The sequence below is a fragment of the Mustela putorius genome, unplaced genomic scaffold (assembly GCF_011764305.1).
Source record: "Mustela putorius furo isolate JIRA1106 unplaced genomic scaffold, ASM1176430v1.1 tig00000196_pilon_pilon_pilon, whole genome shotgun sequence".
NCBI classification, from domain to species: domain Eukaryota; kingdom Metazoa; phylum Chordata; class Mammalia; order Carnivora; family Mustelidae; genus Mustela; species Mustela putorius.
The window spans coordinates 13347281-13367088 of record NW_025421310.1 but is presented as its reverse complement, the minus strand read 5'-3'; the positions used below and the strand labels follow the sequence as shown (position 1 = coordinate 13367088).

Here is a 19808-nt window from a genome sequence, read left to right as displayed (position 1 = left end):
CACTGCCCCTCACTTCTGCTGAAGCCACCCTGCCCCCATCACAGAACGTCTCAGACCCATTCTCAGTGGTCTCTCAGATTTCTCACCGGAATGTCCCAGAGGCATCTCACACTGGACAAGTCCTACCATGAAACTGACATCTTCCTCCAAATCCTGCTCCTCTCCTGTGTCCTCATCTTAGAGCTCACGCTCCCATTCCCCCAGTCATCCAGGCTGCAGACCTTAGGGTTTCCCTAGATCTGCATCGTCTCCCTTCATCCCCTGCTTCCAATCCCCAAGCTTTTTGCATTCTGTCAAGTGAAGTCCTCTTTTCCAGTCCCTTTCTCTGCATAGCCCGGTCCCAAATCCTCCTCTCCTCCTGGGGCCCTCTCAGTATCAGCCTTATCTCTGCTCCCCTGGACTCCCATCGCACCCTGCCATGTACACTCCATTTGGCATCTAGAGAGGTCTTTTTAAAAGAAGACCTGAATGTGAGTGGGGCCTTCCCTTGCTCCAAGGCCATCTGTGGCTCCCTTCTGGTCTCACAGCAAAGTCAAGCCCTGAGTGATCTGCTCCTGCCAGTCTCTCTTTCCAACCTCATCCCTCACCACTCACTCCTCACACCATGTCCTAAACATGGAGATTCAGGAAACTACCTCGACACAACGCTTTCTTGCCCTTGGGTCTTTTGACATGCTGTTACCTCTGCTTGGAATGCTCTTCCCCGCTCTGTTCTGGACACTTTAAGGGTCAATTCAGGAGCTCTGTCCATCCTCGGGGCTCCCCCGTCTGGGTTGTCACTGCCGAGGATGTGTCTGTCTCTCCCATAGAGAGCGAGCCCCAGGAAAGCAGAGCTGGGGCTGCTTGGCCACCTCTGTGTCCCCAGTGCAGGGCTGGGCCAACAGAAGGCACTTCAGTAGTCGTTTGCGGTCCAGATGAAGGAATAAATGACACAGATAGGAGACACGATGCTGGGCAATGTCTGTTCCCAGCAGAGCCAGCCCTGACTTGGGAGGCCATGTCAACAAAAGAATGAAGACCTCGGCCATAAGCCGTGGGGAAATTTTATTTAGAGCAGTTACCTTCCTCTTCTACCCCTGCCCTCCGGGGGCAGAAAGCAAACCAACTGTGAACAAAACAACCCATCACTCACTACGTATAAGGGAAAACCTGCGATCTACCTGTTCGGGGGATGGGGCTAGGGGTCCCCCTTCAGTCATCCAGGTCCTCATCCTCGTCTTCCTCCTCATCTTCCTCCTCTTCTTCTGCAGCTGCCAGGGCCTGCTCCTGGGCTGCCTTGAGGGCCTGTTCCTCCTCCACCGTGGGGTCACTCATCTCCATGACGTCGGGGCTGCTGGGGTACTCATGCTGAATGGGGGCTGGCAGGGGTGGGTTGAAGTTCTCGGGACTGTACTTGTGGCCCCAGCCAATGTAGAGGTTCTCGAACTTTCTGGAAAATCAGAGAGACACTGGGATATCCTCCCTCCCTTGAAGGCCTTGAAGACCCAGCCCGGGCTTTTACTGGAGATGGGACCCCCTTTGGGCACAGCCAACTGCAGAGCAGTGGCTGGTGGGGTCATCTGTGCCCACGGGATTTCTCTGTGTGTTCTTCAGTTGTTATTGAACATCTGTCTCCTAAAAGTGCCAGGCGTGCCTAGAGTTGCTCTTTGTAACAGCATGTGGAGCCCTTGTGCACTTGACATGTGCCCAGGGGGACCAGAGCTGAGTTTCTAATTAATACTTGATTTTCCAGTTTCACCCACAATTTCTTCTTCGGTCCCCCTGGTTATTTAGGAGTATAGTAATTTCTGCATATCCGGGAAATTCTCCCAAATTCCTTGTTTTTGATTTCTAATTTCTTTTTTTTTTTTCAAGATGTTATTTGCTGGGGTGCCTGGGTGGCCCAGTGGGTTAAGCCTCTGCCTTCAGCTCAGGTCATGATCCCAGGGTCCTGGGATTGAGCCCCATATCAGGCTCTCTGCTCAGTGGGGAGCCTGCTACTGAGCAGGGAGCCCAATGTGGGGCTTGATCCCAGGACCCTGGGATCATGACCTGAGCCAAAGGCAGAGGCTTAACCCACTGAGCCACCCAGACATCCTTGATTCCTAATTTCATTCCAGTATGGCCAGAGAACATATTTTGGATCATCAATATCTGGGTACATTTATCTAGACTTGTTTCATGGCCTGGTATATGGTCTAGTCCTGGGGCCTGTTCCGTGAACACTTTGAGGAGAGTGTGTTTTCTTGCTATTGTTGGAGTGGATTTTATTGCATTGTAATGAATTTAAATTTAAGCAATACAACTGATACTCAGTTTGGTTACTGGAAAATGTCTAAGCAGGTCCGGGACAACTCGAGTACATGAATCTACTTTCTCAACTACAAATTTTGTGAGATCTGAATACAGGCCAAGTACTTCTGAGAACAAGGTAGCTTCAAACGGAATGTATGCTGTAAGTGTCAATTTCACACCAGATTCTGAAGTCTTGGTATGAAGATAAAAGACAGAATGTAAAATAGCTTGTTGATTTTTACGTTGTTGCTTTCACATTGTGATAATAACATTTAGGATATTTAGGGTGGGGCGCCTGGGTGGCTCAGTGGGTTAAGCCGCTGCCTTCAGCTCAGGTCATGATCTCAGGGTCCTGGGATTGAGTCCCGCATCGGGCTCTCTGCTCAGCAGGGAGCCTGCTTCCCTCTCTCTCTCTGCCTGCCTCTCCAACTACTTGTGATTTCTCTCTGTCAAATAAATACATAAAATCTTTTTTTAAAAAAAAAGGATATTTAGGGTGAAATAAAATAAATTATTAAAATGAATTTTACCTGTTTTTAACTCTTGGACATAGCTAGTAGTAGAAAATCTTCAAAAAAATAAAAAACTTTAAAGAGTTAAAAAAAGCTCTTGAAACAATTAAAGAAAAAACAAAGTTTAAAATGATACAGGCAGCTCGTATTTCATTTGTGTTGGACAACGCTTGTCTGGATATGGGGACCCAGCAGAAAACACGTTAAGCAAGAATCCCTGCGGTGGTGCCTACATTCTAGGAGGAGGAGACTGGTAATAAACAAGAACATAACTGGTCAGGTCCAAGCCCTGCCAGTCCACCTGTTCCCAGAATTTTAACTAGAGGAGGAAATGGGAGCAAAGGAGGGGGGTTGGGAGGTAGGGAGAGAGGCAGAGAGGAGAATCCAGGGGGAAGGAAGAGGGATGGAGAGTTTGCCATGGGGGCTCTGAGGCTTTGCCCTGTAACCCTGCCTTGCTGTTCCTGAGATAATTGTTTTCCTCCAGGAATTCCTTGGGAGCCTTCAAACATGCTGCCTCCTTGGAAGCCTCACCTGGGCAGTTGAGCTTGCTAGGAAGATGAACTCTTGGGCCCCAGCCCCACTCCCATGCCACCGGAACCTGCCCTTAACCAGATCCCTGGGGTCCTGTGCACTCATGTCTGGGAAGCTCTGGTCTAGAATGTTCTCTACCTGTATTTCCCCATTCCTTTCTCTTTTCCCTAGAGATTTCACGTAAAGATCGCTCTTCCCAGGAACCCTATTTTGACCCCCTTAAGATGAGACTTTGGAGCTGCAATTGGTCACTGAACTGTCTATCCCTAGCGTAACAGGGTATTTTTTGGCTGGGGGAAGGGGTGCTATATTATTAATGTCGGCACTTTCTCTGTCTGCTTTCAGGGGCAGGATCCACATCGCCTTTTCAATAAAGGGCCTGGGACCTAGCATACAGCTGGCAGACAAGGACATCCAAGAGTCTTTTATAATGGGAAAAAAAAAAAAAGGAAGAAACGTGGATGATTGGAGGCATGGATGATTGAGTAGTGGGTGGATGGGTGAAGGATGGCTGGATGAGTGGAGTTCCAAATTTGGATCTTTTGCTCTCAGAAACATGTTGGCAGGGTGCCTGACTTGCTCAGTTGATGGAGCATGTGACTTTTGATCTAGGGGTTGTGAGTTCGAGCCCTGTGTTGGGTGTTGAGATCACTTAAGAATAAAATCTTAGAGGGGCGCCTGGGTGGCTCAGTGGGTTAAGCCGCTGCCTTCAGCTCAGGTCATGATCTCAGGGTCCTGGGATTGAGTCCCGCATCGGGCTCTCTGCTCAGCAGGGAGCCTGCTTCCCTCTCTCTGCCTGCCTCTCCATCTACTTGTGATTTCTGTCAAATAAATACATAAAATCTTTAAAAAAAAAAAAAGAATAAAATCTTAGAGGGGCCTGGATGGCTCAGTTGGTTAAGCATCTGCCTCCAGGTCATGATCCCAGGGTCCTGAGATTGAGCCCCACATCAGGTTCCTGGCTCCATGCTTCTCCCTCTCCCCGTGCCCCAGCTCTTGCTCTATCCCTTTCTCTCTCTGTGTCATGCTCAAGCTCTCTCCAATAAATAAATGAAATCTTTTTTAAAAAAAATATTTTATTTATTTATTTGACAGACAGAGATCACAAGTAGGCAGAGAGGCAGGCAAAGAGAGAGAGGAGGAAGCAGGCTCCCTGCTGAGCAGAGAGCCCGAGGTGGGGCTCAATCCCAGGACCCTGGGATCATGACCTGAGCCAAAGGCAGAGGCTTAACCCACAGAGCCACCCAGGTGCCCTATTAAACGAAATCTTTAAAAAATAAAACCTTAGGGACTTCTGGGTGGCTCAGTTGTTAATGCGTCTGCAATCAGCTCATGTCGTGATTCCATGGGCCTGGGGTTGAGTCCTGTGTGGGGTTCTCTGCTCAGCAGAAAACCTGCTTCTCTCTCTCCCACTCCCCCTGCTTTTGTTCCCTGTCTCACTGTGTCTCTGTCAAATAAATAAATAAAATCTTAAAAAAAAAAGGAAAGAAAGAAAGAAAGACAGACAGACGTTGGCAAATTAGGTCGTGGCCAGAAGAAGGGGGTTGGCAAAAGCAAGCAAGCGAGACTCTTCCCTGATCTGGAGGGGAAAAAATTGCCAAGAACGTAAAGTATCAAGATTACGTGAAACCTCATCATGGGATCCAACACAGTCCAGGTTTACCGGAGATGCAACAGGAAAACCTATGACAACGTCTCATGCCACCTGGTGGACAGAGTCAGTAAATGCACCCACCCCGTGGTGGCGGAGGGCCCCTCCCTGAGCCGCTAAGCAGAAAGGCTGGGGATGTGCCTGGTGGGAGAGACTGAGGGACTCTCAGCGTGTAGTAGGTGTGCAGTGAGCATCTCAGTGAGCGTGTAGCTGCGGGTGGGAAAATGCAGGAGTGACTTCGACCTGCAGATCTTTTGGAGCAACTGGTGGGGAAGACTTCTGCCCCCTAGAAAGAACGGTCTAGGGGGCCCAGGGAAGGAGTTATGTCCCCCAGACACAAGACTCTGCCCCTGTGAGGGCCACCTCAAGGTGGATCCCTGAGTCCTATCTGGCTCTGTGACCCATATAGCTGAGAAGCATAGGCAGGGAGGACAGAGATCCAAATTTGAATCCTGCATATGTTGTGTGACCTTGAGTCACTTCCTTCTCCTCTCTGATCCTCCATTCTCTTATCCAAGGGGCTCACACTCCTAGTCCAGGATGTCTCATTTTAGCCCCAATGGAATTCCTGGAGCTGGGTGTGGAGGTCGGCCCTGAGAGCTTCCTGAAGGGGGTCTTCTGATCTCCACCCTGCCCCCTGCCCTTGGCTTTCTCTGCTGGAAGGGACTAGAAGACCTACTTGCCACTGGCGTAGGCATAGGCCCCTGGCCAAAGGTTGGAGCGCACGACGGCCACGGAGTACTGCGGGCAGAGGCTGCAGGACAGACGGGCGGTCCAGGGAGAGATGTGCATGATTTCTGCAGGGGAGTGGAGAGCACCAGGGAGGTCAGAGCTCCCTCCAGCCCTGCACAGCCCCCCTGGAGGGGAAGCAGAAAGAGGGGATGGAGCAGAGGAGGAGGACAGGGCCCAGGGGCATGGAGGGAACTGTGGCTGGCTCTAGATCACTTTCTCGCTGTGTGGCCCCAGTTAGCCACTGCACCTGTCCGAGCCTCAGTGACCACACCTAAGAAGTGGGTATCCTTATTTCACCTGCCTTGCAGGAGCTGCTATGATCTCCCTTCCGGGCTGGTCATTGATCTGGACCAGGGTTCGGAGGGTACAGTTCAAGCCCTGGGCTCCTGGAAGTCTGGGTTCAAATTTGGGTTCTATCCACTCACCCACTCTCAGCCTCTCCTTATCTCTTCCTACACGTGCCTGAGACTCTGACTTCAGGAAATTCCTCTCCAGGCTTCCAAAATCCAGCTTTGGTCCTGGTTCCTTTGTGGAAAGCCTCTCTAACTCGAGTCTCTCTCTCTCTCTTTCCCCCCAAATCCACACGGGACTCGAAAGTTCATATCCCCCCGATCCAGGACATCGCCATGTGCCATCACAAGACAGATGTGTCCCCATAACCCCGCAAGGGAGCTGCTGTCATCAGGCCCGTGTTATAGAAGAGAGAACCACTGAGGTTCAGAGAGATGCCCCCCCCTTGCAGTCTTGCTGTCCCTCCCACTTTCTCGCCAGGCAGGTAAGACCTGTTACCTGCATCTTCTGAGAGCGGAGTCAGCAGTGGGGGTCCGACCTCCTGCTCCACCTCCTCCACCCCCTCATCCGCCTTCTCTTCCTCCTCCCCCAGCTCCTCTTCCTCTTCCAGCTTCTGCAAAGGGTTCACCCAGGTGCAGCGGCCCTGGGGGTGGGAGCAGGGTAAGGGGAAGGTCAGTCAACACCCCTGGTGGACAGAGCCTGGCTTGCACTCTGGGAGGAGGTGAGGGGCCAGGAAGGACACTTGGCACTGGCCATGTCCTCGGCAACCAGGGATGGGCAGGAGGACAGGGTTAGTCACACAGGTCAGGGGAGGGAGGACAGGCTGAGAGAGCTGTAGTGGTGAGGCGGAGACCGCGGCCACCTGCTAGCTATGTGGTTCCCATCTGGGCAGTGTTTCATTTTTTATCTTACATTTAATGAGCGCTTAGTATATACAGGTAGGTGCTGGGGATCCTTGAGAGAAGAGACCACCCCCCAAAACCTCTGCATGTGGAGCTGACACTCAGCAGCCCATATGATCCTCTGTTTGCTGCTCTGTGAAATGGGAATGTCATAGGGGCCTCTCTCATTGGACTGCTCTTGGGGTCCATGAGGCACTGGAGGGCTGATCCACAGAGCCAACTTCAGTTGCCTCCAGCATGAGATAGGAGCAGCCGTTATAACAATTTCAAAAGGAGTTATTCGAGTTCAATAAAACATCGCTGGGGTCAATAAAGTTTTGTTGAACGAACAAATGAATGAATGAAAAGTTCTAGCACACAGCTAGGAACTGTATTTCCTTGAATGAGTGAATGAATGAATATAAAGTCAGACTAGTCCGGCATTCCGGAAAGGCAGGTCCTCGGTTTCTTATCCATAATTCCCAAACCTGAAAACTGTGAAAACCAAGAGTTACTTCCCTGCACCCTTTGGCAGCAAGCCCGGCCTGCTGCAAGCGGCAGCAGCAAGCGGCTGTTCAGTTTTGCAGCAGAAATAAAGACTTGGAGGATAGTGGTGTGTGCACTGTGTCGCCTTTTTAAAATCTGAAAAAATGCAGGCCACCAAGATGTGCCTGGTCCCAGAAGGTTTCTTTTTCTTTTTCTTTTTTTAATTTTATTTATTTATTTGGCAGAGAGACACAGTGAGAGAGGGAACACAGGCAGGGGGAGTGGGAGAGGGAGAAGCAGGCTTCCCGCTGAGCAGGGAGCCCAATGCCGATGCCGGGCTGGATCCCAGGACCCTGGATCATGACCTGAGCTGAAGGCAGATGCTTGACGACTAAGCCACCCAGGTGTCACCCCAGAAGGTTTCTGACAGGGGCACCGACAGGGGACACAGGGCCCGCAAATAGAGGGGGGGTTAGGGGAGGAGGCTGGAGTCGGGGTCCGGGGGCCAGGGAGGGGGAAGCTTGGGTCCCCAGGCCTCACCTGCGGCAGAATGTGCTGGGTATGATGCACCCAGTTCGCCATGGAGTCCACCAGCTCGAGCACCGGGATGCCCTCAAAGTCGGGGTTTTCCTCGTAGGAGTCGCGCCCCGCACCACCCTCCTCCTCCTCATCTCCCTCTTCCTCGCTGAACTGGTAGAAGCCAAGCGGGCTGATGTGCGTGGCGGCCGAGATGCGGGCGATCTGGGCCCGCAGGTAGTTGGCCTCGTTGCCGGGGAAGGGCGGGAAGCTGACGATGGGGGCGTCCAGGTAGCCCGTGAAGAACTTCTTTATCTTGCGGGCCTGCACGATCTGGAGGGGCGTGACGTGTGGCAGCCGCGTCCACGGGCGGCCTGGCTCATTGCACACGAAATACAGGTACTTGTTGGTGCCCGAGCGGCTCTCCTCCTTAGGGACGATGGGTGGTGGCCTCCACATGGGCTTGGGGATCACGTCGGTGACCTTCTCCTCGTCCTCTTCGCCCTCCTCCTCACCGTGCGGGTCCAGGCCCTCCCCGCCCTCCATCATCTCCTCCACCTCCTCCTCCTCCCCTTCCTCCTCGCCCTCCCGGAACTCCACCTCCGCCACCAGGTAGTTGCGGCTGAGTCCCAGGATCTTGCCCCAGAAGCGGCAGGTGTGGATGGGCTGTTGCTCCACCAGCTGCTTCAGGGCCATGAAGATGCGGAAACTCTCATCGGAGCTCAGGCCCACACCGGCCTGCTCGAAGTAGAAGGCCGTCTCCATGATGTTGGGCACTGCTGTCTCAGCCTGCAGGGGTGGGGTGGAGGGCAGAGGGAGGAAGGCTGAAGCCCTGCTCCCTAGCCTGACTCTTCTAAAATCCAGAGAAGTGAACTGCTCTGTAACCCAGCTGCTCATGTGACCACTGTTGGTCAGTGAGATGGATGTAGGGGCAAGTCCTTGGGGAGGATGTCCGTTATAGGAAGAGAAAAGGCAAAACAACAGCAACAACAGGAACAACAGCAACAACAAACCACTAGGAGAAAATCCATTACTCCTTCATCCTTCCCTCTTCTTTCGCCTGGAATGGGATGTGAGATCTGGAGGCACAGCAGCTATTTTGGGACCATGGGGTAACAAAAAATCCCATATCCTAATGATGGTAGAGCTGAAAGGTGGAAACCACTTGTCCCCAGTGGCATCACTGAACTGCCTTACCTCCCTGGCCTTCTTGTTCTATGGAACAAAGAGGCCACTTTTAGTCATGTTTCCTGTTACTTGCACCCAAATGCGCCCCTAACAGATATCCCAAATCATAGAGCAAATTAAGGGAAGAGGCAGGTCCTGAACCCAGGAATCAATGATGTTGGAGGATGGAAGTGGTAAGTCTTGTCCTCACTGCCCCCTCCTTCACCATCTACTTTGTTCAGGGAGACAGAGCAGGGCACAGAGAGACTGGGGAGGGCAGAAAGGGAGTGAGAACAAGCAAGTCGAGGGCTGAGACTAGAATACTGTGAGGTGGGCGCCTGGGTGGCTCAGTGGGTTAAGCCGCTGCCTTCGGCTCAGGTCATGATCTCAGGATCCTGGGATCGAGTCCTGCATCGGGCTCTCTGCTCAGCAGGGAGCCTGCTTCCTCCTCTCTATCTCTGCCTGCCTCCCTGCCTACTTGTGATCTCTCTCTGTCAAATAAATAAATAAAATCTTAAAAAAAAAATTTAGAATACAGTGAGGTTTGAGCCCAACCACCCCCACAACCACATGGGCCATAAGGCTGAACCCAGTAATTTTTCATTTAGTCAGTTCAGACATCTTTATTAAAGACTCAGTGCAGGGGGCACCTGGGTGGCTCAGTGGGTTAAAACCTCTGCCTTCAGCTTAGGTCATGATCCCAGGGTCCTGGGATCGAGCCCCGCATCAGGCTCTCTGCTCAGCAGGGAGCCTGCTTTCTCCCCTCTCTCTCTGCCTGCCTCTCTGCCTACTTGTGATCTCTCTGTCAAATAAACAAAATATTAAAAAAAACTCAGTGGGAGGGGTGCCTGGGTGGCTTAGCCAGTTGAGTATCTGACTCTTGGTTTCGGTTTTGGTTATGATCTTGGGGTCCTGGGACACAGCCCCACGTGGGGCTCCATGCTCAGCTCTGAGTCTGTTTGTCCCTCTCCCTCTGCTCTTCCCTCTATGAACACGTGCTCTCTCTCAAACAAATAAATAAAATCTTTATAAAATATTTAAAAAAAATAGGGACACCTGGGTGGGCTCAGTTGGCTCGGGTCATGATCCCGGAGTCCTAGGATCGAGTCCTGTACCAGGCTCCCAGCTCCACGGGGAGTCTGCTTCTCCCTCTGACCTTCTCCTCGATCATGCTCGCTCTCACTGTCTCTCTCTCAAATAAATAAATAAATAAAATCTTTAAAAAAATAAAAAATAAAAACATAAAGACGCAGTGGATGCCAGTCCCAGGCTAGGGCAGGCACTGAGATATATCAGAGAACAAAATACATGAGGTTCTTCCTCATTAGATCAGCCCCTGACCTGCCCTTGACCAACATGACACATCCAGGAAAACACATTGCCCAAACCACATGCTCTCCTGCCAGGATTTGAAATCAGAATGGAGAGAGAGGGGGTATGGTAAGTAAAATAATGATTGCCCCCAAAGTTTGTCCAGGCCCCCATCCCTGCACCGGTGCCTTCGTTATATCTTACACGGCAAACATGACTTACAGGTGTGATTAAATTAAGGGTCTGGAGATGGGGACATCTTCCTGCATGATCTGGGTTGGCCCAGTGTGATCACAAGGGTCTTGATAAGTGAAAGAGGAAGGCAGGAGGGTCAGAGAGGATGTGACGACAGAAGCAGAAATCAGACTGAGAGATTGAAGGTGCTGCGCTGCTGGCTTTGAAGCTGGAGACAGACCCAGGATGAAGGAACGCGTGCTGCTTCTAGAAGCTGGAAAAGGCTAGGAGATGGTCTCTCTTCAAGAGCCTCCATTAGGAGGGCAACCCTGCCGACCTTGACTTTAGCTTTGGCAATACCAACTCCAGAACTATGAGGTGGAACGTTCTGTTGTCCTAAGCCATGAAGTTTGTTAGAGCAGCAACAAGAGACAAATACAGGTCCCAATGGCTGAAGGTGAAACAGGCTAAATGTGAGAGCCACATGGCAGATGACTGAGACTTTGTGTCCACAGTAACCTTTCGTAAGGACACTAGTCCTATTGGATTAGGGGTCACCCTATTCCAGAATGACCCCATCTTAACTAATTACATCTACAGTGATCCTTCTTCCAGATAAGTTCCCATTCTGCAGGACCTGGGTGAGTGATACTTCTCCCCGCATTAGAATTTTTGGTGGAGGAGCAACCCAGAACAGATGGCTGGTGTAAATACGATGGTGGTGATGTTTCAATCACACCAGTTGCTGTGAAAGATTTGGTGACAAACGTCCTGATGGAAATAGGCATACTGTTGTTCACAAGTGTTTGAAGCCCCTCTCCAAAGAGGAATGACACGCTCCCACCCATCCCCCACCTCCACTGCACTCAGGAGGGGCTGTGTCACTTGCTCTGGCTTCTTGAAACAGCAGTGACAGGGACACCTGTCACAGCCAGACAGCAGCTGTAAGAACCAATGTGGGGTTTGATATGCTCTCTTTCTCCCCCCTGCAGGGTGGAAACTTGTGGCACAATGCAAACCCCACTGCCCTGCGTTCTCAAGCAGCTGATGCACAGAAACCTTTGGCCAGCTCTGCATGGGCAGGCGATGTGAGTGAGAACTAAGCTGTGTCCTTTGAAGCCACAGAGACTGTGGTGCTGTTTGTTATCTCAGCTGGATGGGGCACACCCCAGCATTCTGGTACTTTCCCTCAGTCATGAACATGATGTGAAAGCTTGTTTTCCTAATTGATGTGGACACCAGCAAGTCAGGGAGGGCTGAATCAAACTTAATTCTAAGACACTTTGCTGGTAGGAAGGAAGATACAGGAACGAGTGTAGGAAACTCTCTTGGGAGTGTGTGCTTGGCGCATGAGCCAGTGGCCATCACCCTCTTTCTGGGAATCCCCCTCCCATCCATATAGCAATGAAGTATCCTCTCTAGCCATGTGTAAATGATTATGCCTCCATCCTGGCACTGTTGATTGGAGCAAGAGTGGAAAACTGACCTGAAAGGACAGATCAGACTCTGCTTCTCTCCCTACCATTGTCTCCACCTGTCATGTGTAACTGAGTCGGAGAAAAAGTACAGCTAGCATTCCCCCTGCCTAGAAATTACTCCTTTGGTATCACTGGGTTTGAACCCAGATTCTGTGGCCAGATTCTTTCTTCTTTTCTTCCTCCCAGGTTCCAGGAAGATCCCATCTGTGGTCTGGAAGAAATGATTTTGTAGGGACAACTGGATGGAAGTTTTAAAAAGTGAATTCAGGCGCTATGGCGCAGCTGTATGCTGCAAGGTGCAGGGGGCCAGGAGGAGAGAGGGGCAGAGGTGAAGGATGGGCACTGGGATCTCTGAAGCTCTGCCAGAGGCCCAGCCACATCTCTGCCCTTGACTTGGAAAGGGTGGGTCAGCCCTGCCAGCCCGCTGAGCCAGCACCATCTGCAAGCCCCTTTTCTGTTGCTCCCAGGTCACTTTCCCAGCCTCCCTTGCAGCCAGGGATGGTCGCGTGACTCAATCTGGCCAACAAGATGCAAGCAGAGGTCTTCTGAGAGGCTTCTAGGAAACTTCTACTCTCAATTTTAAAACTTCATTTTTTAAATTTTTATTTTTAAAAATTTGTTTACGGGCGCCTGGGTGGCTCAGTGGGTTAAAGCCTCTGCCTTCAGCTCAGGTCATGATCCCAGGGTCCTGGGATAGAGCCACACATCGGGTTCCCTGCTCAGCAGAGAGCCTGCTTCCCTCTCTCTCTCTGCCTGCTTCTCTGCCTACTTGTGATCTCTGTCAAATAAATAAATAAAATCTTGAAAAAATATTTATTTACTTTAAAAAAGATTTTATTTATTTATTTGACACAGAGAAAGAGATCACAAGTAGGCAGAGAGGCAGGCAGAGAAAGAGGGGAACAGGCTTCCTGCTGAGCAGAGAGCCCGATGTGGGGCTCGATCCCAGGACCCTGGTATCATGACCTGAGCCGAAAGCAGAGGCTTTAACCCACTGAGCCACCCAAGCGCCCCTGAAATTATTTTTTAAAAGGTATTATTTATATATTTTGAGAGAGAGCATGAGAGAATAAGTGCCTGGAGGGACAGAGGGAGAGGGAAAGAGAGAACCCCAAGCAGGTTCCACGCTGAGCGTGCCCAAAATTAGTCTGAACTTATAAATGCAAGAATAGTTAGCCTCCTTTATGAAACAGAGGCCCGGAGCCAGGGAGCTCTGTGCTATCAAACAGCCAAACCTGCTATGCGGCAGTTGTACGCAGCGGGCAGGAGATTTCTAAAGCAAAAAAAACCATCCACAGAGCGAAGGTGAAGAACAGAGAATCCACAAACCGGTCGAGTCCATATAGGTGTAAATAAATCACAGAGATGGCATTTCAAAGGAGGGCGTAAGGAAAGGATGCATTTTCCCACAAGGGCTGTTGGGGATCATGGTCAGCGACTTAGAAGAAATAGAAAAAGGGAAATGAGAGCCTCATCTCCTGTCAGAAAAATAAATACGAAAAGCTGAATTGCGGATTTCTTTAAGTCTCTTTCTTTAAGTCTGCACAGGCCACAAACGCCCACAATTTTGCCGGTTTGCAGACCTCCCATTAAGAAAACCAGGTCCAGGGACGCCTGGGTGGCTCAGTTGGTTAGGCGGCTGCCTTCGGCTCAGGTCATGATCCCAGCGTCCTGGGATCGAGTCCCACATCGGGCTCCTAGCTCAGCGGGGAGCCTGCTTCTCCCTCTGCCTCTGCCTGCCATTCTGTCTGCCTGTGCTCGCTCCCCCGCCCCCACCTCTGATAAGTAAATAAAATTAAAAAAAAAAAAAAAAAAAAAAGAAATACCAGCTCCAGGGGCGCCTGGGTGGCTCAGTGGGTTAAGCCACTGCCTTCGGCTCAGGTCATGATCTCAGGGTCCTGGGATTGAGTCCCACATCGGGCTCTCTGCTCAGCAGGGGCCTGCTTCCCTTCCTCTCTCTCTGCCTGCCTCTCTGCCTACTTGTGATCTCTCTCTGTCAAATAAATAAAATTCTTAAAAAAAAAAAAAACCCAGCTCCAAGTTCTTAAGGGGGTGTGGCCTTGAGGGACCAGGCGGTCGAAGGGGCAGAGTCTCACGACCAATAAAATTTCAAGGGGGCGGAGCCTCAATTGCCACCCTGTTCTAAGGGGGCGGGGCCTCTAGGAGCAAATCCTTCTAAGGAGGCGGGTCCTTGAGGGACTTGAATTAGAAGTAGACAAGACCTGGGGGTAGGGGAGGAACCGCTTAGAACCCAGTTCTAGGGCCACCTGGGTGGCTCAGTGGGTTAAAGCCTCTGCCTTCAGCTCAGGTCATGATCCCAGGGTCCTGGAATCGAGCCCCGCATCGGGCTCTCTGCTTCGTGGAAAGCCTGCTTCCTCCTCTCTCTGCCTGCCTCTCCTCCTACTTGTGATATCAATCTCTGTCAAATAAATAAATAAAATCTTTAAAAAACAAACAAAAAAAGCAAACCAGTTTTAAGTGGGGTGGGGTCTCCTAAGGAAAAACGATCTGAAATTCAAACCCATATTCCTAGGTAGAACTTTGTGCCCAAGCCTAGGGATTTCCACCTGCGCTTTGGTCCTCTATCAGATTGTGGTTCCTCCAGATTGTGGTTCCTCCATTCTCTCACCATCCCACCCCACTATCGTCAGAATCCTGGAGTCTCAGGAGCGTAGACAGAAGTGCGCACAGATCAAGAGCGACTGCAGATGTGTCAAAGGTTGTATATAGTATGGGCTTTGGAGATCACATTCCTGCCTTCCTAATGCAGTCCCTGGTAATTCCCACCTTCGTGCCCTCTGAGTCTTTTTTCTATAAATAGGAGTAGGTCGCACTTGCCTCGCAGGGTTGTTTTAGGGACAGAATGAGAGCTCTTCAAGCTCTTAGCAGGAGCCAGGGAGGTGTCAGAATGATCATAAACAGTTCTCAACAAATGTTTCTTGAATGAGTGAAAGAACACTTTACTTGAATTTTCTGCCATTGTCCAATTCTGGAAACGATTGTGGAATTAAATATTCTGAGGACAGTGAAATGTTAAGGGGCGAAGAGTGGAAGAGTTCTTAGAGAGTCTCAACGAAAGGGGAAACTGAGTCTGGGGACTGGGGAGCACGTCAGCGTTGAGGGAGTCCAGGAGGCAATGGGTTTCACAGAAAATATCTGCAAACCAGAATTATTTTCAGAGGAAGGAGTAGAGGATGGTAAGAGAGACCAGTTCCACCTCCATGTAGCCACAGGAGTGCAGAGGGCCAACTAGCCCTTCTGCTTCAAACACTTCAGTGCACTCCAGGCGCCTCAGGAGAAAGCCTGAGCCCCTTGGCCCGGTATTCAAAGCCCTCTGTGACCTGGTTCTGGACCCCTCCGGCTAGTGCACACACAAAACTGAAACTGTTTGTGTTGCATTCCCTCTGCATTCCCTTCACTCCAGACCTAAGCACAGGCTGTGCATAAACCTGGGCTGGGCCACTGAGGGTCCCGCTGTGCACCCCTCCTACCGGCTCAGGCTCACTTACCACCTCCTCCTCCATCTCCTGTTCGCCCTCGCCTCCCGCGCTGCTCCGAAGGAATAGCCCCTTCTGCCTCTCAGCCATCTCATAGGTGGGCTCCAACTCAGGGTCATCTCGCATGGTGTCCAGCTTGGGGTGGAACCACTCCCGTTGCGTAGTGCGGTTCAGTGACTCCAGGATGGACAAGGGATCCTCGGGCCGCTGGTTCAGGATCTTGGTCAGCAGGTTCACCAGGTGCTCATACCTGCCTCCCCAGGGAGGGAGTGGGAAGTGGGAGACATTACTCGCTCAGCTCAGTGAGTTGTTGTTGTGTGCCCGGCCCTGAGCCTGGCACTGGGGACCCCATAGAGAAAATGTCCCTGCCCCCATGGAGGGAATATTCTGATGATGGAGGCAGACATTAACCAGATAGGCAGAAATATATAGTGTGTCTTTCTATGAAGACAAAGCAGGGAATGGGCACTGGGAATGCCAGGGATAGAAGATGGCTTCCAATTTTAAATAGGGAGGCCAGGGAAGGTCACACCAAGGGGACTTCTAGGCTGAGATCTGAGTGACGTGAAGGAAACCATACAGATATTGGGGGTGTTTCGGTCAGAGAGAAAAACTGCTGGATAGACCCTGAGACATTTCATGAGTCTAATAGAATGTTGACAAAATTCAAGGAAACTAGGAGATAGGAACATTCCATGCCAAACTTGCTTAGAAATACAGATGCTACAGGGGTGCCTGTGTGGCTCAGCCGGTTAAGCATCTGCCTTCGGCTCAGGTCACAATCCCAGGGCCTTGGGGTTAAGCCCCCTACTTCTCCGTCTCCCTCTGCTGCTCCCCCTGCTTGTGTTCTCTCTCTGGCTCTCCCTGAAGTAAATGAAAATCTTTTAAAAAACGAATTGTAGATGCTGAGGTCCTAAGTTAAATGGCACCCAGCAAAAAGTTGCTCTCAGAAAGATGACACACAATAATTAAACTGGGCTAGTAACAGGACTAGGTTGATACTAGAAAAGTAGAAAAAAACATACCCATCATGTTAATATGTTAAAACATATATATATATATATATATATATATATATATGTGTTGGGGCACCGGGGTGGCTCAGTCAGTTAAGCATCTGACTCATGGTTTCAGTTCAGGTCATGATCTCAAGGGTCATGAGATTGAGTTCCACATCAGGCTCCCCACTCAGCGGGGAGTCTGCTTGGGATTCTCTCCCTCAGCCCCTGCCCCCACTTGTGCATGCTCTCTAAAATAAATAAGTCTAAAATTTCATATATATATATATATAATCACCTCAACCAGTGCAGAGAAATTGAGAATATTCAACAGCCATTTATGATTTTAAAAAAACCCAGCAAACTAGGAATAGAAGGTAATTTTTTATAATCGTATAAAGGGGATCACACTGGAGGTCTCAGCCAATGCAATCTGACATGAAAAAGAAGGGAAAGGTAAAAAGGATTGGAAAGGAGGAAGGGAAAGTGTCATGGTGTGCAGGTGATGTGATGAACAGAGGCCCTGAGCTGAGGGTGGGTCTGGTGTGTTGGAGGAACACTGAAGACGTCAGAGTGGCTTTGGTGGAAGAGGGGAGAGAGGTTATAAGGGGAGAAAGGAGGTGGGGTCATGGCTGTATTGTAATGGCTTCTTTGTACCTGAGTCCCAGACTATGCTGGGCACTTGAGAGTTGTGCTGGATTCTCACCCCAGTCACACATCTGAGGAACAATCGTGATCCCTACTCTCCAGATGAGGAAACAGAGACTTAGAAGAGTTGAGGTCATGAGGTCACAGAGTGGCAGCACAGCCAGGATTTGAAACCAGGTTGGTCTAATTTCAAAGCATGTATGTGTAACCCTCTGCTGGATGGAAACTGTATGGTGGCGGTCTGGGGTGTGCTGGAGAGCCATCACTGAATTGGGAAGGTTAAGAAGTCAGACTTTGGCCTTGGCTTTTCAATAGGAGACCTTGAAGTTCCCGAGGCTGGGAACCATTGAAAAGAGCTAGAGGTTAATGTTGACTATACTCTAGGAGCCTGGATAGGGAGCTGACTAGAGATGAAGTTTAGAGAGCCAGTAGGGGCTGAACGGCTGAAAAGTATGAACCTACTCCTGAGGGCACTGGGGAGCCATAGCAAGATATGCCCATGGGAGGGATAGGGTTAGTTTTGTACTTGAGCAACATCTGTTATTTCTCCAGCCTTGTCTCCTCCCCCTTTCTCCCCTGGTTCCAGACATACCAGCCTCCTTGCTGTTCCTCAAATACTGCAAGCCTTAAAGCCTTTAAACATGGTGTGTCCTATACCTAAACCACCGTACCTCCAGTTACCTCCAAGGTGTTCTCCCTCATCTGCTTCAGGTCCCTGATCAAATGTCACCTCCTCAGAGGCCTTCCTTAACCTCATGCTGTTTAACAGGTACTCCCTAACCTCCCCCCCTTACTCTGCCTTACTTTCCCCCTTAGCTTTTTTTTTTTTTTTTAAGATTTTATTTGACACACAAAGAGAGATAAACAGAGTAGTAGAGGGAGAAGGAGAAGCAGACTCTCTGCTAAGCAGAGAGCCTGATCCCAGGACTCCTGGATCATGACCTGAGCCGAAGGCAGGTGCTCAACTGACAGCCATCCAGGCACCCCTCCAGCTTTAGCTCCCATCATCACCTATCATTTGTTATATTTATTGTCCATTCTCCCAACTAGAATGTAAATTTCATCACGATGTAATGGGGACTGAGAAGTGTACTGACTACAGCTAAGCAGCCTTGGCAAGTACCTTCTCCAGGCAGAAAAGTTGAGGGGAGAATGGGGCCTCAGGACCCAAATCACGCACATCTGCTGCATCCAACTGTTATCACCTGGGCTATGGGACCTACTTTCTCTGTCTCAGTTTCATCCTCTGTGAAACAGGGACAGTAAGTGTGCTAATCTCAGCTGTGAGAACTGGATGTTAACATCTGGATGGTGGCAAAACATCTACTAAGTAAATGTTAACTATTATGGGGCACCGGGGTGGCTCGGTTGGTTAAGTGACTGCCTTTGGCTCATGTCATGATCCTGGAGTCCTGGGATCGAGTCCCACATCAGGCTCCCTGCTTGGCAGAGAGTCTGCTTCTCCCTCTGACCTCTCCCCTCTCATGCTCTCTCAAATAAATAAAAACCTTTAAAAAGAAACGTTAACTATTACTAGTTTCACCCCAACTGCTAGTCTGAGTCAGATGCCCCTGGAGCAGGCACTGGTTACCCATGAGGGGTGATCCCGTCTGACAGAAGAGACCCCTGGGTCTGAGGCAGAGATTTAGCTGGATGGGGCCTCTCCCTGCCTGCATCCCGCTCCCTCCCCACTCGAGAGCCCCTTCTCACAGGCTGAGGCTGCAGCCGGCGCTGGTCTGCAGCAGGTAGGCCTTGGCATTCTGTACGGCCAGCTCCCGAGGCTCTGGCTCAGGGACCTCCGCACTGAAGGGCATGAAGCCCAGCTCCGAGGGTGAGTACTGGAGGGTGGGGTCATCCCTCATGTAGGGCCCATGCGGGACACCCTGGTCGAACTGTAGGTCTTCTCCCTGGTACATGTTGAACTGGCCCAGGTAGTCGGGCTGCGTCTCCAGGTAAGTAGAGTCCAGTTGCTGGAAGAGGCTGCCTTGGCCCTGCTGTAGTTGCTGCAGCATTAGGCTGACGTTTCGGGAGGCCTGCATCCCGCCTTCTTCCAGGTAAGGTTGGGGCTGTAACTCGGAAGGAAAGCCCATATTCAGGGACGGGTACTCTACACCACCCAGCTGGGCTTCCTCAGTGGGGTACATCGCCAAGTTCTCCTGTGCGGTCAGTGGGGGCCCTGATGACCAGTCCTGGAGGTTGGTCTGGCTCGCCAGGATCCCTTGACTGCTCTGCATGGCCGGGCCATCAAATGGTGTCTGGGGCACCTCCTCGGAGATGCTAGGCTGGGGTAGACTGAGCTCCCGACTGCGCCGCTGGGGCACCTGGGAACTCCTTCGACTTGAGGGTTGCTGGGGTTGGGGCTCAGGGTCGGGCGATGGGTCCCCCATAGTTCAGAAGAGGTCGCAGACCTCCAGAAGTAAGGCCTGCAGACAGGGAGGCCAGTTTAGTTGCCAGCCTGCCGGCACAGGCCCGGTATCCTCTGCGCCGGCCGAGCCGGTTTCTAAGTAGGGAGGGGGCGGGCCGTTACCAGGGGAGGGCGCGCGGGGACGCCCGGCCAAGGACCTGACTTCTGCGCAGGCGCAGCCCCCCAGCCCCAGGGCCTGCCAGTCTTCCAGCCAGCACCTGGGGGCGTTCACTCCACACTGGGCAGTCCCACAGCTG

At 51.1% G+C, this 19808-nt stretch overlaps 1 protein-coding gene across 2 annotated transcripts; it reads right to left on the bottom strand.

Annotated features, from left to right (window-relative positions):
- Nucleotides 1–1041: 1041 nt before the first annotated feature.
- Nucleotides 1042–19739, bottom strand: RSPH6A (radial spoke head 6 homolog A). 2 transcript variants are annotated; one of them, XM_004767555.3, is made up of 6 exons: nucleotides 18858–19739; nucleotides 15514–15751; nucleotides 7899–8663; nucleotides 6490–6634; nucleotides 5648–5765; nucleotides 1042–1429 (listed from the first exon to the last, which is right to left on the bottom strand). In XM_004767555.3, exons 1-6 carry the CDS (start codon nucleotides 19532–19534, stop codon nucleotides 1192–1194), a joined length of 2181 nt encoding a protein of 726 aa, XP_004767612.1. In that variant the 5' UTR covers nucleotides 19535–19739; the 3' UTR covers nucleotides 1042–1191. The 2 variants fall into 2 exon arrangements, with proteins under 2 accessions (XP_004767612.1, XP_004767613.1); XM_004767556.3 differs by lacking the exon at nucleotides 5648–5765 and having other exon boundaries at nucleotides 1192–1429.
- Between the last annotated feature and the right edge of the window lie 69 nt (nucleotides 19740–19808).

What these genes read in the sequence shown, in the direction of transcription:
- RSPH6A (XM_004767555.3), bottom strand. Translation starts at nt 19,534, where the DNA reads ATGGGGGACCCATCGCCCGACCCTGAGCCCCAACCCCAGCAACCCTCA. An exon ending in CCCAGCACATTCTGCCGCAG is followed by an intron (nt 6,635 to 7,898) that starts GTGAGGCCTGGG and finishes TCCCACCCCCAG; the next exon opens with GGCCGCTGCACCTGGGTGAA. An exon ending in TATGCCTACGCCAGTGGCAA is followed by an intron (nt 1,430 to 5,647) that starts GTAGGTCTTCTA and finishes CTGATTTTCCAG; the next exon opens with AAAGTTCGAGAACCTCTACA.